At 33.1% G+C, this 26,983-nt stretch overlaps 1 protein-coding gene across 1 annotated transcript in view; it reads right to left on the bottom strand.

Annotated features, from left to right (window-relative positions):
* The window catches only part of obe (activating signal cointegrator 1 complex subunit obelus), a 231,708-nt gene that overhangs the window by 198,545 nt on the left and 6,180 nt on the right, over positions 1 to 26,983 (bottom strand). Inside the window, exons 2-4 of the mRNA XM_085810960.1 lie at positions 12,205 to 12,418; positions 10,751 to 10,860; positions 2,132 to 2,706 (exon numbers count right to left, since the gene is read on the bottom strand). Of these exons, the coding sequence (XP_085667086.1) occupies positions 2,132 to 2,706; positions 10,751 to 10,860; positions 12,205 to 12,347 (828 nt within the window). The 5' untranslated portion in view covers positions 12,348 to 12,418. The remainder of the gene's footprint in view (positions 1 to 2,131; positions 2,707 to 10,750; positions 10,861 to 12,204; positions 12,419 to 26,983) is intronic.

Raw genomic sequence — 26,983 nt, 5'->3', positions numbered from 1 at the left:
TATATAGAAGTACAGATTTTGTTCTTTTGTTTCCAAAAGCTGAAATTATGAAAATACTCAAGTAGAACTTTAGATATAGGCAGAAATTCTTCTGATGTGCCTTAATAGACACTTTAGTCACCAGGCTGGAAATCTTTTTGAAGTTTTGGGAAGATGCATTTTTGAAACTAGAAGTGATATTTCCTGATTCCAAGAAGCTAGACAAAACCATTTAAAGATAATTCCGATAACTTGCAGTCAGTCAGTAGTTCGTCAGATCTGTGTGAATTCAGACAGACTATAGTTTAAACAGTATTAACCAGACTGTGTTTTTGAAATCACTTGATATATCAGTTTACTCTGTGAGCAATAATGGTAATCTATGATGTTTCTCAGAGTTAAGAGGTCATTGTATTCTAATCATTGTTCTTGAGTTCTTTACAGCTGTTATTAGCCCTAAAGGAACATTAGTCCAGAATGGAATATTAATCTTGAAATGACTTTTTGCGTTGAGTTACTATAAACGATGTATCACTTTTCAAATTGTTGCCACCGAATATTATTGCCCTATATTATATTTAAAGAAATTAAATAATGAAGAATCTGCATGAACGTATGAATGTTTCTTGCACTATGGAAAAAAACTATTACCTAGAGGCATCCAGTTCTGAATAACATAGTCCTCTATCTGAACATGGTCACCTGAAAGCCCAAATTTTGAATTTGTTTTATTATCTATTTCATACTTTGAAAAACTTAAAAGTGATTAACACACTCAAAAATTCCAAAACAAGCAATGGCAACACTGTATGGAATAAAAACTTTTATCTCTAGCAAATCTGTTCTATCGGAAATTGTAAACATATGCTATTTTTAAATATTTTGTGATCTTGCTGCTGAAATGAATGTAAGAGCTAAGAATGTGATATTTAATAAATAAAGTAAACACAAAAAATGCTAATAATAAAAAGATAAAGTTTTGCAAAGCCATCTTAGTAAGAAAACAGAACATTGATATGATAAACTGAGATAAGATGGGGGGTAAAAAAGTGTGCATGAAAACTTCCGCAGACGAACAGGGAGGCATTCAACAGATTTATGGTCAAGCAGCGACACCAGACCAACAAAATTACTCATATAATTGATAAGCTAATGGACATGGGTCCAGACTTATGCCATGTGTAAATATAACTGGTCAGTATGTCAGCAAATTTCAATGTAAATCAGTATCATTCAAGCATAAGTACTCTAGGTATGTCTGCGATGTGTATATATAGTGTGGGCAAGCGTGTCCTAATGTATGTTATTATTATTATTATTATTATTTTTATCTTTATTGTGCTAGGTGTATATACTAGCTCTGTCTTATTATTCCAAAGCAAATTAAGGAAATGTCATGTAGGTATTTAGAAAGTATATGTATGTAACAGTGCTGGATTGCATGTCAGCAAATATGTATTAACAGAAGCATGTAAATAACTACTAATGTATATCTGCCCTAGTTTAGCCATGTACAATGCTATTCTTGAAGATTCAAAATCACTGGACCCAGGCACTTTGGACGGGTGTCTACCCGGTGGCATTTGGTTCGCGGAACTGCCAACCGGATGGTCCAGGCGTTGGGTTTGGGCGCCTTGTGCAAGCCTCCCATGTGGCCTCTCTGGCTTTACTCTGTATAAGGACAGACGTGGCCCTATATGCTAATTAACTTAATAGTAAAGGGGTGGTGGCCACGTCCTCCGTCACTATCACTATCACTACATCAGGGATTCTAAATGCATACGTCTATGCTGCTTTTAATTTTTTTTAATTTTGCTGTGGAATTGCATATGGCATAAGTGCAAAGAAAATTATGTTTAATAATAAAGCTAAAAAGACAAAAAAAAAAGGGAGGTCAGTAGGCATGAGTGTAAAGCAGACTGGTAGACTGACTGCAAGCTCTGCGACAGTATAAAAAAAATTTAACACACCCTTTTGGCAACTGGGTGTGTACTTTTGTTAATTATAATAAATTTTACATTTCTTGCTACTCATTCAGAGTTGTCATTTGAGAAGATCTCAATGAACCTGTAACATGTAACAGCACTGTAATATGTCAGTTTAATAGGTTTCTGATATTAATTTTGTCAGCACAGAAAGCAAACTCACTCACTTCATTTTGTAACTCTTCATTGGATTTATCAGATTTTAAGAGCTGTGAAACAGATAAAGCTAGCTCAGCTGAAGACAAATTTTCACTTGCTGAATCTTTTAATGATATTTCTAACCACTGTTGGTCATATTTCTTGCATGGAACAACAGAAGTTTTTACTGGTGCAGACTCCTTCCTAATAACATTTGATGTACCTTCAAATTTAAAGCTAAATTTTTTAAAAGCATCCTCTTTCTCTTCATCTTCAATGTCCATCAAAGGAACACGGAAATAACTTTCATCAAGTGGCTGAAGATCAACAAATTTAATCTTGGAACCAAATTCTTCAGATAACAAACCTTCATCATTTTTAGGAAAACCACTGTAGATGAAGGTTTCTTGTATATCATCTTTTAAACTTTCAATGAGTTTCTTAGAAATAGAAAATGCTTTGGAAATAGATTCTTTCGGGCAAACTCCAAATGTACGACGAAGTTCAAGTGATTGCTTCTGGCCTATCATGTTACAGTCTCGAAATAATTCGATAAGGTATACAACAGTACCTTCTATAATTTGAGATGTTGAATCTGAACCAGCTGAAAATAAGAAAAAGTAAATAAATAAATATTATTAATGAAATAAACCTATTTTTTAAAGAAAATTTTAAAATAAAGTTGCACATATATTTAATATTTGCAAAAAAACTAAATCATTAGATTAGAATTATTAAGCACAATTTAATTAATTTTTATATGCAACAAAATAACTTTTGAGTCAACATATCATTTGCTAGCTAAAAATGAGTTAGGCTAAAAAATTTAATTCATGGATAATTTTCTCAATAATAATAATTTAAAAATGTGCAAAAGTTGCTAATCTTATTTATTTATATTTTTTATTTATTTATTTTTTTTTTATATAATTTGAATATTGAGAGAAACTCCAGAAGACTTTATGAAAAGGTATATAATAAGTATTCAGATACATAAGATGAATCTTTTAAGGTCTCAGTTTTTAGTATCTTTATTAACAGAGAAATTCCTTTTTACAGATCCTGTCCAAATAACAAAAACAGAATCATTTTTGCAATTTTTCATACTTTTCAGTAGCGAAAATCACAAAAATAGAAGAAGGGAAAATCAAAGGAAACAGAAAAAAAAATAAGATCAAGAGAAAGACAATTGGGATCAAAAATAGAAAGAGGCCCTTTCTATTTATGGCACCATAAACAATGTCAAGAATCCTCCCATGAAAGAAGTGCTCCAAAGCAGCAAAACTACTTAATGCTCTTTGTGAACCCCAAAGGGCCAGCAGTCCTAACCAAAATCATTCGAAGAAGAGCTCTGAATAGGATTGCAGCAATTGTACTGTAACATATGTCTGTTCTGCATCAATACTATTAATATGTTTTTCAACTTGACATGGCTTTTTCTGAAATTTTAGTCTAAAAAATACCTGTTAACTTTGTGAGAACAAAAATTAGAAGATTTTTAAAAAAGATTTAGAAGGTAAAATAAATTTTTCATGAAAGTTAGCAGACATGCATTAATCAAGAGTCTAAATCTTGCTAGAACTTAAAAGCCTAACAGAAAAATTGCCTCAACAGCAAATAATTGTCATGAACCTTAAAACAGCATTGTTATTTTTTCCCTGGTCGTTGCTTTTTCAAAAGGATTTTTTAGATGGTTCCCCCTGTTTCTAGTGGTGCTGAAGCAAGAAGAAGAAATCTCTGCAGAAATACACGACCCTTCCCAAATGGAGCATTTAGATAAAAATACACTGCTGGCCACCCGAATTGCAACACCAAAAAAGACAAGAGATATCACAACAATTTATTTAGTAGCTAACATGTTGACCAAGTATCAAATGATTAAATTTATAGACTTCTGTGAAGTGTGGTTTCTTCCAGAATCAGTAGCCAGAGTAGCCGCCATTGTTGGAGATCGCTGCTGCCACACGCCTTGGCATTGATTCAGAGACTTTGGATGTGTTCTTAGGGTACAGCAGACCAAGCAGCTTCCACATGTTGCCAAAGTTGATCTGGTGTGGCAGCTTGGGATGTAATCTGGGTCAATTGTTCAGCAACCATGGACCACATGTTTTCTATCGGCAAAAGATCCGAAGAGCGAGCGAGCCGGCCAGGGAAGCAATTCAATCTGGCGATTGACGAAGAACCCTTGAACAATGCGTGCCATGTGTGGTCGCGCATTATCCTGTTGAAATATGGCTGTGGGCAAGCCCTGAAGGTAAGGAAGGACAACTGTCTCTAACACCTTGGAGATGTAGCGCTGGCTGTTTAAAGTACCGGCAATGCATATTAGAGGAGTGCGAGAGTGATATCCAATACCGCCCCATACCAAAATACCCGATGCAGGACCAGTACAGCGGTGCATAATGCAGCTGTTCAGCATCCTCTCTCCACGGTGTCTCCAGACTCGAATCCAACCATCGTGGTGTTGCAGACAGAAGTGTGACTCACCAGTAAAGACAATTCCATTCCATTCTGCCATCCACATCCTTCTTTCATCGCACCATTGGCGGCGGAGACTTCTGTGGCTCTGCATCAAGGGTAGACGAAGCAATGGACGTCTTGCGGACAGACCACTCTGCTGTAAACGGTGTTGAATGGTACACGCAGACACTGGATGATGCGTTACAGACTGAATGTGCTGTGCTATGGTTCATGATGTGACTGAGTGATCCGTCACTGCCATGCGAACAATGTTCCTGTCATCACCTAAAGTGGTACACTGAGGTGGATGCGATCGAATACGTTGGTCCGTCGTACTCGCCTGCATTCAATGGTCACATATCAGCATTACAGTTGTTTGGTTTCATACAACACGACTACTGATTTCCCTGAAAGATAATCCACACTCTTGGTAGGCCACTATCCTTCCTCTGTCGAACTCAGATACTTGATCAAATGATGATCGCTGTTTACTATGAGGCATAATTGATCGTATTTTTGGAAAAAAAAAACCACAAGAAAAACACAATTGCCGAACTTGAAATCGGCAAAAACTCCAAGCGCACTTTGAAGTGGCGCCACAGGCGCGCGTGATGTGCATCTGTGTTGAAATTCTAATCATTTGCATATCTCACCTCCGCTAATGCATGTAAAAAAATTCATGTTATTTGCATGCTTCCTTCAGGGTGTTGCATTTACGGTGGCCACCAGTGTATATCATGCATTTTTAGCATCATATTACTGCATTTTAGCTTCTTTCTTACCCAATTCCTTTGGCTTGACACTAAACTGTTTTTCTTAAGTTTCTTTTTTTTTTTTTTTTTCGGGAGGGGGTACATTTTTCAAACTTTCTGTTTCTTTGACTAAATCTGTTTTGATAATTCTCCCTTGATTTCAGTTAATTTCATACTTGAAACTCCCTTGCAACAAAGGACAGATGAAATAAAATTGAAATCCAAGAAAAAAAAAATATTATAGTTTTCACACCAGAAATGACTGAATAATTTTTTTTTTTAATATGTAGTACTAAAATAGAAAATAACAGTAAGTATTAAAAGTTGCACTAAAAAAAGAAATACATGATTGATCAAACCATGTCTGTCCTCCAACTTCCTTTTCTTTCTGCTATGAAGCCATTTATTTTGGCTTTGTAGACTTTAATTTTGTAAAGTGGTTATTTGAAAAGCACTCAAAAAACATAATTGTGAGGACAATGTTTATAAGGACAATCATCACTCGAAAAGAGGCCAAATGAAACTGCCCCAGATTTAGACTTCAAATATTAGCAAATTTTTTTCAGAAAATGTTCCTTCTTTTAAAAAATCATATCTTTTGTCCATATCCTCAAAGAATTTCTGGATTTGCCAATAATGTGAGTGGGAATGAGATCTTCAACTTTTTTGAAGGCACAGTAATTTCTTTGTCACAGTAGGTTGAAGCACGACTGTAAGGTAAAGGTCAAAATCCAAGAAACTTTTTTTAATACAGAGAGTATTCTTGTTAATAACATCTGCTTTGAAAAACTGGGTGAACAACAAATAGAAAACACTGAAAGTTTTGTTCTGAGCTGCTGCCTGATCTTGGACATCATTGTTTGCAACAACAGTTTGCAATGGCTTCAGTACAAGCTGCGTAGTTTTAATTCTACAGTCACATAAAATATTAGTTCACACTCAGAATGGCAATCACAAAAAAGGAATGGAAATGTCAGATGAGCAAAATTAATGACCACTTGCAAATTTTAGCCAAAATTATATGTTTTCAAGAATTAAAACTGTTTTCAAAAAACATACAGACTATTAAGAATTTTTTAGGATGGAATAAGCCCTGTATAAATTATAATTTTACCTTGGTTTAGTTTTAGCATTATTATTTGTTATATATACTAAACAAAAATAGAGCAAAAAAATATAATTTAATGCAGCAGTATTTAACATTCAAGTTACACTGTTAGTACTGCCACATTAAATTCAGGGTTGATACACATTTCTATACACAGAAATTAAGTACTTTTAAGGACCATTAGTGAAAAAAATTAAGGACCTATGAGCAAATGGGAACTGAATAAATTCAATTGAAAATATTATCTATGCCTGAATTTCACATTTGTAATACCATCCTAAAAATAAAATAGATCCCTAAGTAGTATACATTATTACTAAACATGAATTAATTATCATAACTGTTAATGAGTTTGAGAATAAAATAAACTTTATGCAATTTTTCAAATAGCATTAAATATTTGACACTTATAATAGTTGGTAATATTTGAAAGAAGATAAGTGACATTTACATTTTACTAACAGTTAGCTTTATGTTAATTTTTTTTATTGTCTCATTTTGTCACATACTTGGTCAGTCTAGAGGTTTAGTAAATAGCAGGCAGATTTTATGTCAAACGGCATACATTAAAATGAGAAATAAGATCATAATCAGCATCATTCATAACAAAAGACTGAATGTTGTCACCGCTGCTGCTTGTCTAGAGAGAGACCTGCTGATTAGAACAAACCTGAAAGGCCTGATGTAGGCATGGTTGGTGTAATAATAAATGGGTGTCAAATGTGATGATAGAAGTGTGTGGTCTAAAAGAAATATGGAATTAAAGTAACTTACTCCCAAAGAATGACACTTCAAATAATGTGAATTACGAGAAATTTATTATATCCTGACATCGTGAAATTTTCAATTAATACTAGTATAAATCAGGAAAACATATCCAGACAGAAGACAATAGATGGCAAACTACTGCAGCAGTAAGAATCAATCCAACCATTTTGAGTCCTAGCCTTTCGTGCTGAAAATGCGTAAAGTTCCAATCTAAAAAATCTCAGTTCATTTTCGTTACACAATGTTACATGATAACAAAATTCAATTTTTATAGCAAAGGACTTTGACTTGAATTATTATTCCAGTATATTTTTGTGGAAACAAAAGGCCAATTCTAGCATTAAGACGCAACATGTGCACGGGAATTCCTTTCGAGAGTGTCTCAAGTCATAAAACATTATTCATTTACCGCAGAAGTCAGCATCTAGATCAATTTTAGTTGAATCTTCATATCACTTACTATTATTTTTTTGACAAAATGCATTCTCTTGAAACTATATTGAGATGGTCATCAGAAAGGCACAAAAAAGAACAAAATTGCAGGCACGCATCATCGGCGGTGAGGACGGACAGAAGCACACCCTACACCTTCGGAGTCTAGCAGCACAAGAGACAGAAAACCGGTTGTAGTGGTCAATCTTGCTCTGTCATTGAGTTGTCGCAGTGAACAGACTTGATGTTGAATAAATGTGGAGGCTTGCCTGCACAGTTGGCAAGTGTTGGAAGTTATTTAGGCTCTGTTTGATGCAATTAGTGTCATAGCTTCGTGTACAGTTCCGGGGGGTTGTAACCCAGTTAATATACTTTAAGGTTCCAATAAGCCATTAAAGCACCAGAGGTGATAAGTTGTTTTGTATTATTTTAAGTCTCAGTAGATACAAAGAATAAGTTTAACTTGAATTTTTACATTTTTATATTTTATCTTGTGACCACAGTGAGTATTAATGAAAGGCAATAAGACTGAATCTCTTATTGCCTTTCATTAATACTCATATGTAGAGTTAATACTCTAATACGTAGAGATAATTTTTAAGGGTGAGCAGTTAGTTATAAATAATTACATTAGGTAGTTTGATAACCTTAGTCATTATGGATATACATGATCACTATGAAATTTTATTTTTTAACAATATTTGTTAAAAAACCCTATTAAAATCTAATAAAATTTCACAGTTTAAAATATATGTAATTTATGACACAGATTCTTAAACGACATTTTGGCTAGTTTATATTGATTTCCTTCTCTTTAAACATCTTTTCTAACAATTAGAGATTTGTCTTAATATGCAAACCAATGCTCTCGCTAGTTTCTGCGTGCTTTATCTCCTAACTTGTCAACCTCTCCACAATGTACCTATGACGGTTTAATTGATCTGGTAAAATTTAAATTGTTCAAAACCCCCAACAGACATGAAGCTCATTATCGCTATGTCTAAAATTAACTACAATATCAGACAAAGGTTTAAATCAGCCTCTTATTTAAAAAAAACTTAGAACATAAAGGTATGTTCTGATGCTAACAAAATCAATTACAGCTCACGGTGACATATTTAAACAAGAACAGTCAAATTCAAACTAATAATGTGGACTAGTGGTCAAAGATTATACAAATTTAATTTTAATTTAATCTGGCTCAGTAACTCTATCCTATGAGGAAATAGAAATGGAAAATTATAGTAAAGGCTTAAATCATAAATAATTGGGTAATTTACATAATAATAGCTGCACATATCTTTGAAGAATAATTTTCTTTATTTATTCAGTTTCTTCAACACGTTTCCTTTTCATTTTAGAATTTTTGGATTTAATTAAAGATTTCTGTTATTCTAAAAAACACTAAATGCATTTAGAATGTACAGAAAAAGCGGCTAATTTTATTTTAGTAATATGAATATTCAGAAGAAATATATATGGTAAAGGCCAGTTACAGAGCTGATGTGGTAGAATTTTTAGAATTAAATGACACATTAAAAAACAAAATATAAAAATGGCAAAACTTTTAGAATTTAGAGCTGGCATTGGAAGCATTTAGAAAGGCACTAGGCAACAGAATTTAGGATCCACAGAGATTGCATCAAGTGGGAAAATGCCTAGTGCCAGCTATGTGTATGATACATTAAGACATATTAGATGAAACTTTTAAATTGTAAGCTTTTGATTTCTTTATTAATAAAAAAATCCCTTTCTATAATGGCTGCCCATGTGATAAGATTAGAAGCATTTTTGATTTTTGATATTTTCCATGTTGTGTCTAGTGAAAAGTAGAGAAAATAAAGGGAAGATAAACATGTTAAGATTTTAGTATCAGAAGTAAAACATTCAAAAACTTCATTCATTACTTCTCCAAAAAGTAAGAAATTCATTGCAAACTTTCTGTAAAATACATCCATTATGTGTTGATACCATGGAGACATTTTTCCTTTTGTCACATATTTCTCGAATCTTTTAGATTCGTGGGTCTATAAATCTTACCTTGAAATCCTTCTAAACTTTCCAAGCTGCAATGTCTAAAATGTTAAAGAAAAATTATCCCTACCATTTCTGTAACAGCAAAAAGTCAGAAATAATTTTCGAAAAAAAAAAAGAGGAAAAAAAGTATAAAATTCATTTTATAGAGAAAACTGATGCACATTCTGAGAATTTTGAATATTTTAGACAATTACATGGGAAAAACTCTTACTAAGAAAAAATTAAAAACAAGACATTTTTAACTAATTACATAGCTAATTTTGCTTTTGCTAAGAGCTGTTTTGTAAATTGTGCTTTATAGCATTATACCTTGCTTATTTTTCAGATTCAAAATATTGTATACTAAGTTGCCAAAACGAAACTTTATAATATGACAACCGAAAAATAAAAGTTTTATTTTAATGTTTTTTTTTAATATAATTTCAATATATTACCATTATTTTAATGAAGTTTATCAATGTTACGATGTTTTAACAAAAAAATTATCGAAAAATCCTCAGATCTCGGAATTAAAAAGTTTCTATAGAAACTAAGCTTAAAATCGCCAAAACGTTGAAAAGTCGCCAAATTTAGAACCGTTTAATAAAAGAATTCACATCCCCAAAAGCAAAAAGTTGTTTAAGAGCTCTTTATTAGAAAAAATAAATTTTGAAATGCTTATATTTCACTTCTTGCTTAGAAACTCGAGTATCCCATCATTTACATTAGAAATGGAAACAAATTATAACTCATGAACCCATTCAAAAGATAACGATATATACGGCAGTCAATCGCCAAAAATATTCCTCCAAAATGCTAATTTACACTCAATGATAGTCGTAAAAACAGACAGAAATTTCAGATGATTAAAATTAAGGACCTTCTGCTGATTTTGGCCAAAATTAAGGACTTTTAACGACCAAAAATCGATTCCAAAAAATGTAAGGACTTTTAAGGACTCTTAAGGACCGTACGGACCCTGTAAATTACAACTTTTTTACTTTGTTTTTTGCTTAGTACATCACTTTTAACATAATTAAACACATATTAAAAAACAGAATGACTATAATAAAGACTTTAGTGAGAGATCATAAATAAAAAAAACTATTTACCAATTTCTTTAGCTAAAATCATTAGTTCTGTTAGCAGATCATTAACTTCAGCTGGAGGTAAAGATGAACTTTCAATGAGGAATTTTTTTATTGTTGCTAGATTATGCAATCTGAAAGAGAAAAGTATGATGTATAAGAAGCATAAAAACAAGACTTATTTTTTCATTGTCATCTTCTCTTTATTAATTTAGAAATACAGTTGAACCTCAGTATTTCAAAACCGTCAAAAATGGAAAAAAAAAAAAAATATTCCGACAGTTTTAGCACTAATGCTTTTAATCATAACAATCTCAAAGCTTTTTTTTTTTTTTTTTTTTTTAATTTTTGCTGTCACCAGTGCCTGATAACTATGTCAAAAACATGAATAAACAATTGAATTTCTATCTCTTTTCCCTGGAAACATTGAATAGTACCCAGATGTGTGATTTTTTTTTTTTTTTTTTTTTTGTTTGTTTGTTTCTTTGTTTATTTAAGTGTGTTCTAAAAGGTAATAGAAACCTGTAAAAATGCACAACATGGAGAATCATCTGTGACCTATAATCTTCAATACAATGATGACTAATCAGTGATTTCATGCCTGTTCTTTTTTTTTTTTTTTTTTTCCCAATGGAAATAAAACTTTCTTAGAAACTTGAATTTTCATTTCTCAAACATTTCAACTGGAAAACTTCTGAATTTAATACCTAATCTAAAAAAAAAAAAAAAAAAAAAAAAAAAAATTAAAATTAAATAAAGGTAGACAGCAGATAAAAAAAATTTCTATCAGAAAAAATATTCTGAAAGAATTCTTTAACTAACAGAAATTCTATCTCATGATTATAATGAAACAGAATTACTAGAAGCTTATTAAAATCTGATGATAGAAAGCTGTGACCATATTGTGCACTTTTTCAAAAAGGTTTGAAAAACAATGATCCTCATTTCTACTTCATAAAATATTGTCCAGTCCTGCAAAAACTTAGGCACTACCCTTTATTGAAGGATTATTTTTTTGCTAAGGTATATTGTAACTTATTAAACTTTTATCAACTTTGTACTTTTAATTTTAAAACTAAACATTGATAATATTTCATGTTTTTGTTAATGTATATTTCATGTTATCTTCATATGAATTGTTATTTTTAAATTTACCAGAAATTAAAACCTTATCACTCATTTTTTTTTCCTCTTCCAATAACATAAGAGACAAAGTCTGACTATTTATATCAACACTAATTCGAACAACCCAAATGCTTTTACACAATCATAATATTTGTTTCCATTCAGCATACATTACTGTGCTTTATCTGACTAAGATCCTGTTCTTTTGCTTTCTACAATGATTTGAAAAACAATCTAAAATCTTAGGAATTTATGAAAGAAACACTGTAGAAAAATTCCTAAAAAATGTAAGTGTGCAGCACTTCCCAAGCAAGTATAAAAAGCTCCGGAAACCATCCAAAAATTAAATTTACCTCGCATTCCTTTCATTTTTTTCTTTTCTTTTCTGAATTAGCGCTTCACAGTCATCATATGGATCACCTGACCATGGTGCAGCTACATTACTAAATGCTCGAAGAAAACTGGTCAAACGAGGCTGCTGGTTTTGATTGTACATGGTGAAATATATTCACAGTTTAGATCACTAAAAGGGGAATTTGCTTCCAGTTTCCATATCATTAAACAAACCTAAATAAAGAAAAGTAAAAACACAATTATTAAGGAAATTAAATTTTGGTACTTATAACTTATAGTGATATATGTAAAAGAAAATTGCCAAGAAACATAAATTGTGCTATGTTTAGGGGAGGGGGAATACAACAGGAAAATGCATAGACGATAAAAATATTACATTTCCATTTATCTTTTGCATAACATTTCTGGTAGATATATATCTACAATTGGTGTTAATATTGCTTTGAATAAGTTTTAATTTCTTATGCACTAGTGCCAGATAAATTCTGCTGGATACTATTGAAGGTAATAATACGTTATACACAATCTTCTTGCAAGAAAAAGGCACTTTATTTTATAACAGAATATGCAAAAATCATGAAGAAAGGCAACTTTTTATATCAATGATGAAAGCATTTAGAGATACAATGTTAAAAGTTAGAGGAATAAAAAAGCCATTAATGTTAGAAACTGGTTTCTTAGTTTTCAGCTACCATTTCTAAAAGCATTGCCTACTATTGTCAAAGCATAATCTAGTTGAATAATTGTATAGTTTTTTTTATCCAGTTTATTTGATTTATTCTGTAGTTAGTTTTCATTTGATGGTCAAATTTAATATTAACCATGGAGCTGCCAATTTTCTTTAGCAATAGTTATTATAACATATAAGTACCAAAAGTTTTAGACAGTACAACAGAATAAGGTATGTAATAGGTTTCAGGAAAATTCTATGGTTAAGTTTAATGATTAAATGTACATTCATACTTTGCATTTAAGAAGTGATTTTACCCTCTAAGTCTAGAATATTTTTTGTGATGTCTGTAAGAACATATATATACGTGCATATTAAAATGTCAAAGAAATTAAAGCAATATATCAAAAGAAAAAAAATCCAGGTATGAAATACCAGGAGAGTTTTTACATTAAAATAAAAAAAATTTTTAAAAAAATTTGTTCTCATAGTAGTTTGGGGAAATTTGCACGTTCTTAGAGAAATCCTGGCCGCTCAGAGGGTTAAAGAGTTTCTGATATATAATATTCAAAAATTTAAACATTTTATACACTGAGGAAGAGACAGATTAAAAACAACTAATAATTGTTTAAAAAGATGAAGAAACTGGAAAAAATGAAAAATCATGTACCATAAGAGAATGTAATTAAAAAAAAGTAACTTATTTGAAAAAAAAAAAAATATATATATATATATATATATATATATATATATATACATATATCTTATTTCTACAATAAAATGCAAAATAATTTCTCTCATAGAAATCTATGAAAAGTATGGTAGAATTCTTATTTGTGTATTGTTATGATATTTCACTGAATTTTTTCTTTTCAAACATGTTGGCCAAGAAAATAATTATTATACTTAAAGATTTCATAAATGAATTTTTTAATTTTTAAATTTATATTATAGTTTTGGCAAATATTTCAATATTTTTATGGTAGTTCTTGGCAAAAGAAGTTATAGCTGACATGAATGCAGATTTCATTGCACATATAAAAAATATAGACAAAGACCGTTAAAAGAAAAGACACAACAACTGTTGGTCATGCTTTATTCCTCATTATGCAAACTTTCAACCACTGTTCTCTTCAAAGTACACCCTTCTAGTGTCAATACAGCATTGGCATCATTTCTTCCATTTTTGAAATACCCGCTGGAAATCACTTTTTTCAACTGAATGTAGTACTCTTATCACATTTTCCTGAATTTCCTCTATGGGCAGGAAATCACATGTTTTCAAAATGGTTTCCTAAATTTTCCCAATATTTTTTAATTTGGAGGAAGAGAAAAAAGTAAACTGGAGCCAAGTCTAGAGAATAGGGTGAGTGGTGCCAAATGAAAGTAGAGTTTTTCATCAGATAATTGGTAATAAGATGCGATATGTGAACTGGAGCACTGCCATGATGCAACATGCTTAACTGATTTCCCCACAGTTCACCTCTCAATCATACCAGAATTCTCTAGTGGACTTCCTTGCTGATTGTCTTATTATGCGATACAAATGCATAGTGTATAATTTTCTTCTAATCAGAAAATGTAACCCAAATCACCTTGATGTCTGAGCAAATTGTCAGTATTTTCTTTGGTCAGGGAGACCCTTTCTCTACCCATTGCAATGACTGCCTCTTTGTTTCTACATCCCATCCGTACACCCACATCTAATCTCCTGTTTCAATGTTGTTGAGGAAGTTGTCATCTGCATTTGCATATGCAAGCAGTTCCTGACAGATTTCATTCAATTCTGCTTCAAGTCATCTCTCAGCAACTGCAGCACAATTTTTGCATTGATGCAAGGAACTGCTAATTTTTCCAGTCAGGATTTGATGGCCAGATTGTGCCAACTTCAACATTTTGCTCTCCTTAAAATGCTATAACAAATCATAGCACTGTGTTTGTCCCATCCGGTTATCTTTGCATGCTTAATTAAGCATATGGAATGTTTCCATGAAAGTTTTCTCCAGTTTTACATAAAATTTCACATAGGCATGTTGTCCTTCCAACTCCTTCATTTTTGTCTTTTCACTTTTCCAACAAGCAGTTTATGCACATTCATTAAACTGTTAGTTGCTCAACAAATAATGCACGTATCAAAACTCAGTAAAAATTGATTAGTTACTAAGATAGGCTGTTAGATGCACAAGGTGACTAGAAAATGGCATCTGCAGCTGTTGGCACACAATTTAAAAAGTTTGTTCTTTTTTTAATGTTTTTTTTAAGAAACCTGACATATATTACCAAAGAATGTTATTGCAGCATATCAATAAGACTAAATATGTCATATAATGAAAATACTTAAAGCATTTTGTAATTAGTTCTGTTACACATGGACAAAATATAATCACATTAATATAAAATAAGTAAAAAATAAATTTCGGTACTATTCCGTTTTGAGGACCGTAGAAAAAAAAAAGAAAAAAAAAAAAAAATGCCAAACTGTTGTTGATGCCAGTGCTACCAAAAATAATCGCGGCAACCCAAACACAAGAAAGGAAGTACGTAGCGTATTCGGAAACTAAGTACCGTTTCATTCTAGCACCGTCGCAGCGCTGTGGTAGGCGTCCCGCACATGCACACTAGTCTTTCTTGTTCACTGACTTTCAATTGTCGCCATTTTGAGTGCTCTATGTTGTGTTTTCAGTTTGCTGTGCACATTCAAAATGTTTAAGATAATTAGTTCTCCCGCTGACTGTGAGATTCGTGCCGTGATTAAATTTTTGAACGCGAGGAATATTAAACCGGCCGAAATTTATCGTAAAGTGACAGAAGTTTACGGTGAATACGCGATAAGTGATGGAATGGTAAGATAGTGGGTAAGAATGTTTAATGCAGGTCGAACAAATGTCCACGCCGAGGCTCGGAGTGGTCGGCCTTCTGTTGTCACCGATGATTTGGTAAGGAAAGTTGATGAAGCAATTCATGAGAACAGACGCTTCACAATGACAACTCTTTCAGAGGCATTTCCACAAATTTTTTGTTCGAAATTGTGTCTGACCGCTTGAATTATCGCAAACTGTGTTCCCAATAGGTTCCAAAAATGCTCACTGATGTATGCGGTACAGTGATGAGAGAGAAAACATTTTAAACCAAATTGTGACAGGTGATGAAACTTGGGTGTGTCATTTCACACCAGAATCGAAACAACAATCGATGGAGTGGAGACACACTCATTCCCCAAAAAAACAAAAGTTCAAAATGACAATGTTATCACAAAAAATCATGTGCACTGTCTTCTGGGATAGGAAATACGTTTTGCTTACTGAATTTCTTCCCAGAGGTGAAACCATTAATGCGGCACGATATTGTGAGACTTTAACAAAACTAAGGCGTGCCATTCAAAACAAACGAAGAGGCATGCTCAGTAAAGGAATTGTGTTGCTCCATGACAATGCTTGACCCCATACTGCTGGTGTCACTCAATCGTTAATTCGACAGTTTCATTGGGAGCAGTTTGATCACCCGCCATACAGCCTGGACTTGGCTCCGTGCGACTATCACTTGTTCCTGCACATGAAGCACGAGCTTAGTGGCAAGCACTTCGGATCTGATGATGACATGAAAAATGCTGTGGAGTCGTGGTTATCGAAACTGGCGGGAAGTTTCTTTGATGATGGTATACAAAACTGGTCACCCGCTATGACAAGTGTTTGATCATTGGTGGAAACTATGTTGAAAAATAGTTTAAGACAAGATTTTCATGTAAAAATAAAATTGGATTCAAAAAAATTGTTTTACTATTTTTTTTTTTTTTTTTCCTTCAAAACGGTACTTAGTTTCCGAATACGCCTCGTATACACTCAAAAGTCGTTAATCCGGACTCGTCGGGACTTTGGCGATTCCAGATTATAGATCATTAGTTTAAATCTGGTAAGATGGCATGCAGAAATTATAAAATTAAAAATATGAAACCGTCATTTATGAAATAAAGAACAATTATGATCTAAAGGGTATCAAAATTTACAAAAAAAGCTTAATATTTATTTGTTTACTTATTAACCATTTCTTTCAATGTAAGTTGTTTAAATTGCTTCCTTTCATGTGCTAATACTTTCTCTTTAATTCTATTAAACAGACATAATTTCTTGCTTAGTTACAAAGTTCCATTGTTCAAGTCCTATAATTGCTGTGTCGAGAATACCGACTAATTTTTCAATCGAAATTTTTTCGTTTTCAATAACCTCTGTGACTTTCTTCACTATCGGAAAGAATTATAATGACGAGGAACTAGATTTAAATCATATCAAAGACGGAGTACATCGAGATGAAATACTACATTTAGTAAGGAATTATAAGCCAAATAAAATAAAAACATCTGCCCTTAAGATAAGGATAGTGCTGACAGATCAACTTCCAATTCATTGCACGCCGCATCGTTTCCCTCCCCCCGCAGAGCAGCGTGAAATTGATAAACATATTTTGGAATGATTAGATAATCCAGCCTTTATCCATTTTTTGCAGTAATTCCACTTTCTGTTTAATGGACTTTGAAACCTACTTTCGATTTGTAGATCCTTTACATATTAGTAAATATATGTCGGAATTCTATTTGACATAATCGAAAGTTCAAGCTTCCTTTTGTAAAATTGCTCTAACATTCTGCAAAAAATAATAAGCCAGATCCAGTTTGAAGATTAAGGAACAACGCAACCTGCAACATTAACTGAATTAGGTAATTTTAGCTTAGCTTATGCCGTCTGTTATACATTAAACACGCATGCGTAAACGTATTATGCGCATGCGCACACGCATATTCGCCACCATAAAGGTCTTACGCACATGCGTTAATGCGACGCATGCGCAGAAAGGCTGTAGCTTTGAGGTCCGGATTATAGATCATTCCGGATTATGGGTGTCCAAATTAATGACTTTTGACTGTAATGTTTTATTATTATAATTTATATAAAAAAGGCTAAACATAACTGAATGGAAACATAAGAGTAAATAACTTATTCAGATCATTATTATCTCTACATATAATAAAAGAAAGAGTCTGTTTGTTTGTGTGTGTGCGTGTGTCTTTCGTTTCCACTGCGTATAAGCTAATAGACCCACAGCTACGAAATTTGGTACATAGGTGCATCTAGACAAGAGCTAGTGTACCTCGAAGCGATTTTTTCGAAATTCGAATTCGAATTTTTTTTATTCTATGTTTTGTTACGAAATCGCGTCATTTTGAGACAAAATGGGCTATAGGAAAGCGTGATTTTACTCTACCCACTCCATTTTCACATTGTCATGAAACTTACGCACTTAGCTATTTCACAAACGTAAAATAAATTTGGTGTTTCAATAAATCGATTAAATATGAATTTATTTAACAAAGTGAGCTTAACACCTTTTCAACGGGTTTTTTCTAAAAAAGTTTATTTTTAAAAATGTACAGTTTATCTTTCTTTTATTTTTGGACACGTTAAATTTTCATCCTTGCGACTGCTTTTACAAAAAGAATTTTGGAAAAATGATAATATTTTGTATTTTGAAAAAATTTTTTAAATGAAGCTTCCGAGTACACTTCTCACATGTCACATCTTTAAAAATGTGATTTTGGCAACAATTTTTCTGTCTTATTGTTGTTGATAGATTTTTGCTGAAATCGCATCATTTTGAATAGTTTCATTCTTTTAGAAATATGGATTTGGCAACAATTTTTCATCGTATTTCTTATGTCACTGTTTTTAAGAGATTGGCATATTTCATTTTCATTTATATATATATATACTATAATACGTTTTTTTTTTTTTTTTTTTTTTTTTTTTTTTTTGATAAAGTTGTTCTGTAGAGTAAAATTCTGTGCAGAATTTTATGTTTTTTGAGTTGCTTTCATGTTATGTTTTGCTTATTTCACTGTTTGTAAGATATTGAAAAGTTTTGCATGACTTTTTTTCTTCAACGAAAAGTTGGTTAATTTCTTTATTAAGATAATTAATATTTGCATTAAGGGATATAGCTTATTTCATTGTAATTTTTTTTCTCTTGAAAATATAAGATAAAATACCATTAATTATACTTTGCTTTTCAGAATTTTTTGTTTTTTGTATTCTTTTATGTTATTTGAGCAGTGAAATGAGCAATACATAATATATGCAATACATTATATTATGTATTGCTCATTTCACTGTTTTTAAGATATTGAAAAGTTTTGAGTGTTTTTTTTTTTTTTTTAGGAAACAAAGTTTTAACCTCCTTTATACCATTTGAGTTCTTAAGATTTTACAAAGGGAAGTTGGTTAATTTATTTATTAGGATAATTAATATTTGTATTAAGGGATATTGCTTATTTCATTGTAATTTTGTTATACGTAATAACTTTTTATTTATGAAGTTGTTTTGCAGAGTAAAATTCTACGCAGTTTTTAAATTTAACTTTTGGTGTTCCCTTCAGCCATTTTCCGGTACATTTAAAAGCCAGACGAAGGCTGTCAGCAAAGCTGCTAGTAATTTATATAAACAAGGCTAAACAGAACTGAATGGATTCCTGCATCGTTATTTCGCTACCGAGTTATCCCTAAAGCATAATTTCATCTCATTAGTTGTTCAAAACATAATTTTCTATAATGAATGATGCCTTTTCTTTGCAAAAAATTCTATTGCAAACTTTTCATCATGGGCAATTCCCAAATTGTTAAATCCATAGAATATAAAAAAAGGATTTAAAAATTAAACTAGTATTTCAATGGTGTCTTAAGAAACTATCTAAACTTACATAATCTGAAATCAGCATGTACGCTAGATTTGGCAAGCTGTTAAATGGGAGAGTTTGCTAGATTTGGCACTTTTGCACATACATTTTCGCTGCAATTTTTTTACGGTCCTCAAAACAGAATAGTACCTAAATTTTTTCTGGCTGATTTTCTCCACCATGGAAGAACCTGGCTAAGAAAACAACACTTCCAAAATCTTACTTTACCCTGCTGCCATTTGCAATACATTATATTGTGTACAGCAAAAAAGGAAATGTCATTTCAAAATTTCACAAGAAAAATGTAATACAGTAAGGACTAAATTCAACAGAATTTCTCCTCTTCTGAATTTATCAATTCAAAATTTAAAAAAAAAAAGTTATTCCATACAATAGCAAAAAATATTCCATTTTGTAACTCTGTTTTTACGACGAAATGGAATCAGTTCCATATTTTAAATTTCTTTTTTTTTTTTTAAATTCAATTCTGTTGCTTTTCTTTCTAAATAATAATTTATGTTACTGATATGTACACTGTAGAAAAAAAAAAGGGGAGGAACAGTTCTATATCTCCCAATCTACTGGGCTGACTCACAAAATTCAAATTGCGTTTTTTATGTTTCGAAAGTGTGACTTAGGACACGTATTAGATTTATATACAGTCAAAAGTCGTTAATTCGGACACCCATAATCCGGAATGATCTATAATCCGGACCTCAAAGCTACAAACTTTCTGCGCATAAGACCTCTACGGCATAAGCTAAAATTATCTAATTATCTATTTCAGTTAACGTTGCAGATTGCGTTGTTCCTTTATCTTCGAATTGGATCTGGCTTATTATTTTTTGCAGACTGTTAGAGCAATTTTATAAAAGTAAGCTTGAACTTTCGATTATGTCAAATAGAATTTCTGATATATAATTATTAATATGTAAAGGATCTACAAAGCGAAAGTATGTTTCAAAGTTCATTAAACAAAAAGTGGAATTGCTGCAAAAAATGGATAAAGGCATATACTTTGTTTATCTAAACTTTAGCGTTTGTTTACCTAAACTCTGTTTATCTTTAACGCCGCGGTGCGCAATGAATTGGAAGTTGATCTGTCAGCCCTATCCTTATCTTCAGGGCAGATATTTTTACTTTATTTGGCTTATAATTCCTTACTAAATGTAGTATTTCATCTCGATGTACTCCGTCTTTGATATGATTTAAATCAAATTCCTCATCATTATAATTTGCTTCCGATAGCGAAGAAAGTGACAGAGGTTATTGAAAACAAAAAAATTTCGATTGACAAATTAGTCGGTAGACACAGCAATTATAGGACTTGAACAGCGGAACTTTGTAACTGAACAAGAAATTATGTCTGTTTATAGTATTAATAATAATGTATTATCACATAAAAAATGAAGCAACTTAAACAACTTACATTGAAAGAAATGTTTAATAAAGTAAACAAATAAATATTAAGCTTTTTTTTTTTTTTTTTGTAAATTTTGATACCCTTTAGATCATAATTGTTCTTTATTTCATAAATTATGGTTTCATATTTTTAATTTTATAATTTCTGCATGCCATCTTACCAGATTTAAACTGATGATCTATAATCCGGAATCGCTGAAGTCCCGACGAGTCCGGATTAACGACTTTCGACTGTATAGCATTGTTCTAATATAGGCATTTTGACATAAAATCAGACTTTTTCTGAAATGATAAATGATTTTTTCCCCAAATTTCGATTCTACGACTCAAATTATGCCAAACTGCCAAGTTCTGTAAAAATCACACAACTAGTTTTTAAAAAAATAATTCTGAAACTTTCAGCTCCTCAGTGTTAATAAATTTGATGCATATTTATTAATATCCCTTTTTTTTATTAAACTTACTTGATTCTTTCTTCCAAAATTGGAAATTTAGGCATAATCCAAATATAACTCACACATTTTTTTATGATTAATTTTTAAATATTGTTATGTTATTTTCTTCCTTCACGTTCGTACGGGGTTTGTGAGGATTTGGAGTGAATAATGACAATACTACTTGATGACGTATCGAAACACACTTTAATGGCCAGTATTGTCAGGACAGCTCCAAAACACGTTTTTACAGTCGTCGATGAACTACTATAAACACACTGTGGTGTAGTGGCCGAAACCGCTATGCTAACCCTGGGTTGTGACATCAGGTTCAAAACAAAACACAGCATAAAAATTTTATTTAACGCAAAAAAAAAAAAAAATATTTATTGAATGCTAAAAAAAATGGCTAGAGAGAAACCTAAATCTGAAGAGAGAAACCTAAATCTAACTCAAAAATCAAATTCTATACATTTTACATGCGAGAGCAATTCGTGGCTCTCGAGCTTGCGTTTTTAACATTGCCAACGATTTAATTATTTTAATAAAGACTATTTTAACAATCATTGAAAACATGTTTGTAAGTTAAAAAAAATAATAATTTTCAGCTTATTCTCACAAGACATCCTTGTCCATTTTAATCTTCAGTCTCTTCTTCTTTTATGTGACCTTATCACAACTCCTCCCCTCATAAAGAAATTTTTCCTGACTATGGAAGGAAAAATTCTAAATACATTTCACTGCTTTCAAAACACAAGTGGTAACCATTTAAGTGATAATAGAGAAGCCAGTTACATTACCCTGCACTTATTTTTAGATAACATAACAGCACAAATACATCAAAATAATTTAAACTACTCCTAATGTGTGCCTTATAAAAAGCATATTCCTCAAATTTTACACAATGCTAATACTTAAGATCAAACATTTAATTCTAACAATTTTTTTTTTTGAAAATGAAACACACAATGCAAACAATTTTGAATATACACAAATATAATTCCAAAACTCTACAAAAATCATTTTCACCCATTTTCATTACTTTTTACCTTACTTTATAACCACTAGTGATATTCAGTCACTGGACTAGGTCACGACTCAAGCCATCTGCATTACCGTGTAATTTGCCTGGCCTATGAACAATTTCAAAGTTATACTGTTGGAGACACAATGCCCAGCGAGTCAAACGAGAATTTGATCCCATCATTTTGTTTAAAAAAGTCAACGGATTATGATCCGTCTGGATCTTGAATTTTTGTCCGTCTAAGTAATGACTTGTTTCTACAATCCATAAATAATGGCCGCTAGTTCTCTTTCAATGGTGCTATAATTTCACTCCGCTTTAGTAAACTTTTTGCTAAGATACAGTATAGGGTGTTCCTCCCCATCCTGAATTTGAGACAACACAATACCTGCACCATATAAGCTGGCATCTGTCTGCACAATAAATTCTTTAGAATAATCTGGTGCAAATAAAACCGGACTTTTTACTAGTTTGGTCTTCAGTTTATTGAAAGCCTCGTCGCACTCTTTTGTCCAAATCTCTTTTTCTTTTTTGTTTTTCCCCTTCAAAGCATCTGTCAAAGGTGCCGCAATACCGGCGTAGTCTTTTATGTACCTTGCATAGTAGCCCACAGTACCAAGGTAGCTACGTATCTGTGTTTTAGTAGTGGGGATCGGAATATCTCTGATTGCTTGAATCTTGGCCTCACTAGGCGACCTTTTCCCAGATCCTACTTCATGACCCAGAAATTTCACATGGTCTTGTGCGAATTTGCATTTCGAGGGCTTAACAGTCAATTTAGCCTCCTGAAGGCAACCTAAAACCACATCCAAATCCTTCATATGCCTGTCCCAAGTCGGCGAAAAGACTGCGATGTCGTCAAAATATGGTAGAACAAAATTGTCCAGCCCTCCTAAAACTTGAGCGATCAATTTACAAAAATAGAAAGGCGCATTTAAAAGCCTAAACATCCTTTTCTTCGGGATGAAAGATCCAAAAGGTGTCACAAATGCAGCATACCTCCGTGCACGCTCTGTGAGTGGTATCTGGAAGTATCCTTTGGTTAGATCCATGATTGTGATAAATGGAGCTGCGCTGACTTTTTCTACCACTTCTTCAATATTGGGAAGAGGGAAAAATTCGTCATAGTTTTTGAATTTAATTTTCTGTAGTCTATACAAGGACGAGGATCTTTACCTGGGATCTCTACTAAGATCATAGGCGAAGCATAATCAGATTGCCCAACTTCTATGACTCCTAACTCAAGCAACCGCCTAATTTCCTCTTTTAGGATGTCGGTTTGTCTCGCCGACATTTGGTAAGGCCTGACTCTAACCGGAGTCTCATCCAACAATTTAATATCCATTTCAACGAAACGTACAGCCGGGGTCGGACGAAAACACCGCTCCATACTTCCTTATAACTTCTTGGAATTTTCCTATTTCCTCTGCCGAAGCTCTTTCTTCTAGCTTACTATCTCCAACTATTTTCCAAAAATCTACCTCAGTTGGATCAGCCAAGGGATAAGGAATATCCACTTCTCCCTCAATATCTTCCATGACCTCCTCCAACACAATGTTCACAAACTCGGGGCGCTGATAATAAGGTTTCATCAAATTTACGTGATAAATGGTGTCACTGCTACGCTTACCCGGAATCTCTACCGTATAATTGGTTTCGGAAATCACACTAGTTACTTTACCTGGCCCTATCCAGTTCAGAGCCATTTTGTGTGATTTAGACGTGGCTAAAACAAGCACGAGATCTCCGACCTTAAACCTTCTCGTAACAGCATTGCGATCATACCAGAGTTTCCTTTTACTCTGACACTCTTTCATCCTCTCTACAGCCAGCTCCTGACACTTCTTTAATCTGTTTATTAAGTCTAGAACATACTCGATCACAGTGGGGTCTGAACTTTCTTCCTCTAGCCAGTTTTCATACACAATCGTTTGAGGCATTCTCAAATTTTTTCCATGTACTAACTCGCAGGGACTAAAACCTGTGCTCTCATGGCTAACAGTTCTGAGGGCGAACAGAGCACATGGCAAACATTCTTCCCAGTCCTTCCCGCTTTCCAAGCACAAAGCCTTCAATACCCTTTTCAAGGTGGAATGCAACCTTTCAACAGAATTGCTTTGAGGGTGACACACAGAAGAATGATACACCTTAATTCCGAACTTACTAAAAAACTCAGATGTAAGTTCGCTGGTAAACGATCTACCCAAATCACACTGAATTTCCTTAGGGTAACCTGATCTAGAAAAGATTTGTATCAAGGCTTGAATCACACATTTAGAGTTTAAATTCTGTACAGGAATGGCATCTGGATATTTGGAAGCAACACAAATAGACGTAATTAAGCATTTATTTTCATGCGAACTAGGGATCAGAGGTCCTACTGCATCAATATTTAATCTGCTAAACACTTCTGATATAACAGGCACAATCTTCATAGGGGCTTTCTTTTTATCCTTATTGTGACCTACACGCTGACAAATATCGCACGTCCTCACAAATTCTTCAATTTCCTGGTAGCAATTAGGCCAGAAATAGTGTGTCAAAACTCTATCCTTGGTTTTTGTTACCCCTAAATGAGCAGAGATTTCCTTGTGGCATAACTTCAAGATCCCTTTCCTAAAAATGAGAGGCACACACAGCTGACGCTTATCTTCCCCTTTTTTAGAACTTGCCACTCTGAATAGTCTTTCCTTGACTATTATAAACTCTTTTTCATTTTCACTTTCCCTTTTCTTCCACGGGGTCGCTAAACTAGCGCAAGTTTTTTGTGCTTCCAAGAATTCTGCTGGTGAAACATCCGCAAGGATAGACCTTTCTTCTAAACTGATGTCTGCAATTTTAATTGCCTCCTCCGTATTACTGGTTAAATTCCTTTCTTCCGAATGCTCATTATTGACGGCCCTTTCATTTTCTATCTCTTTCTTTTCTTCCGATCTGGAATCTAAGTCTTTTGCACTCGCTCTCTCTAAACTCTTGCGCGCATGCGCCTGACTACGAGTCTCCACAGCATTCAAAAGAACCGGTCGTTCCCTAATTTTCTCAATCAACTGTGCAGTTTTATTCTCTAACAAATAGTACTCTTTATCTAACTCTACCGGAGTAACCGCTGCCTTTGTGGTGACCACACCAAAATCACCTTCAATGGTGACTTTCGCCAAAGGTAAACATTTACATTCTGTGTCCAAAGGCTGTTTCACCCATACAGTTTCCCCTAATAAGTCATTAGTATTAATCCAAGTACTATTACACAGATCTACACCAGCTCCAGTATCTCTCAGATATCCTCTTTCTATCCCATTAATTACTGCTTTCTTGAAATATGGCTCAAAACATTTTCCTAAACTCTCCGTTCCTAGATTATTCACCAGATTAGCCTTGTTCTTTTCCAGTGAAGGACAGTTAGGTCGGATATGTCCATCCTTTCCACATTGGTAACACCTTATTTTCCGCTGTTTCTCGAAACCTGCTTCATTAAAAACTTGCTTTTTTTTAGGAGCCTCCACTTTTCTATGCTCCTCTGATTTAATTCTTTGATGACCACTACTTTTCTGATTATAACTAGAGTTAGAATTTACATACCGCTCTCTAGCTTTCTCAAATGGTTTCTTTAACCCCACTCTCTGTTCTAACTTCCTCGTATCCCTTCGCAAAGCCTCATACTTGTTGCATTTCTCTGCTAAAATGGAAGCTGTTTTAAATTCTTCCCAATTGTCTAAGTAGTGCTCTCTTATTTCTAGAGGGACTCGCCGCTTAATTAAGTTCCTTAAGACTTTCAAAATCTTGAACTTCTACTGAATCCAACCAATTCTCTAAATACACTCTCAATTCATACACTAAATCCACCCATAACATTCTGTTTTTTCTAGAATGTTCTTCAAATTTTGTTTTCAGTGCCCAAGAACTAAGCTTGAATCTCTGCATGAGTAATTTCTTAACATGCTGATAATCATCCCCTTTATCCGCTGGTTCTTTCACTATTAACTGGGCTACATGGTGAGGTAATAAAGAAATTAATTGCGAGATCCAATCAATCTCATTAACATTCTCTTTTTGAGCTTGTTTCTCAAATAGCATAAAGAATAATGAAATATCTATACTATTACTTGGTTCAAAACACGGTACTAGATCTTTCAAATTAACCTTTTTTTCTCTAGATTGTTCAACTTTCGAAACCGTGGAAGCTAGGCTATTAGTCTGAACCACATTCATCAGTTTTAACCTTTCCAATTCAAAAACTCGCTCCCACTCCCGTTCCCGTTCCGCTCTCTCTTGTTCACGTTCCCGCTCTGCTCTCTCTTGTTTGGCTATTTCTTCTGCTTTTCTCTGCTCAGCCGCAGCCCAAATTCTTGCCGCGTATTTTTTCGCAGCTTCTTCTTCATAGTCCTCGGCATTTAGTATAGCCTGCCTAATTTCTCTTACTCTATTTGCCTGAGACACATTTGTTTCAAACTCCTCCGCTAACTCGAATAGCAGAGCTTTAGTAAATTTCCTCATAAACTCACCCATT

The sequence above is a fragment of the Stegodyphus dumicola genome, chromosome 2 (assembly GCF_044657685.1).
Source record: "Stegodyphus dumicola isolate Sdum_Otavi_A_Nest chromosome 2, ASM4465768v1".
In the NCBI taxonomy this organism is placed as follows: domain Eukaryota; kingdom Metazoa; phylum Arthropoda; class Arachnida; order Araneae; family Eresidae; genus Stegodyphus; species Stegodyphus dumicola.
The sequence above is the reverse complement of the archived record's forward strand: the minus strand, read 5'-3'. Positions and strand labels throughout refer to the sequence as shown.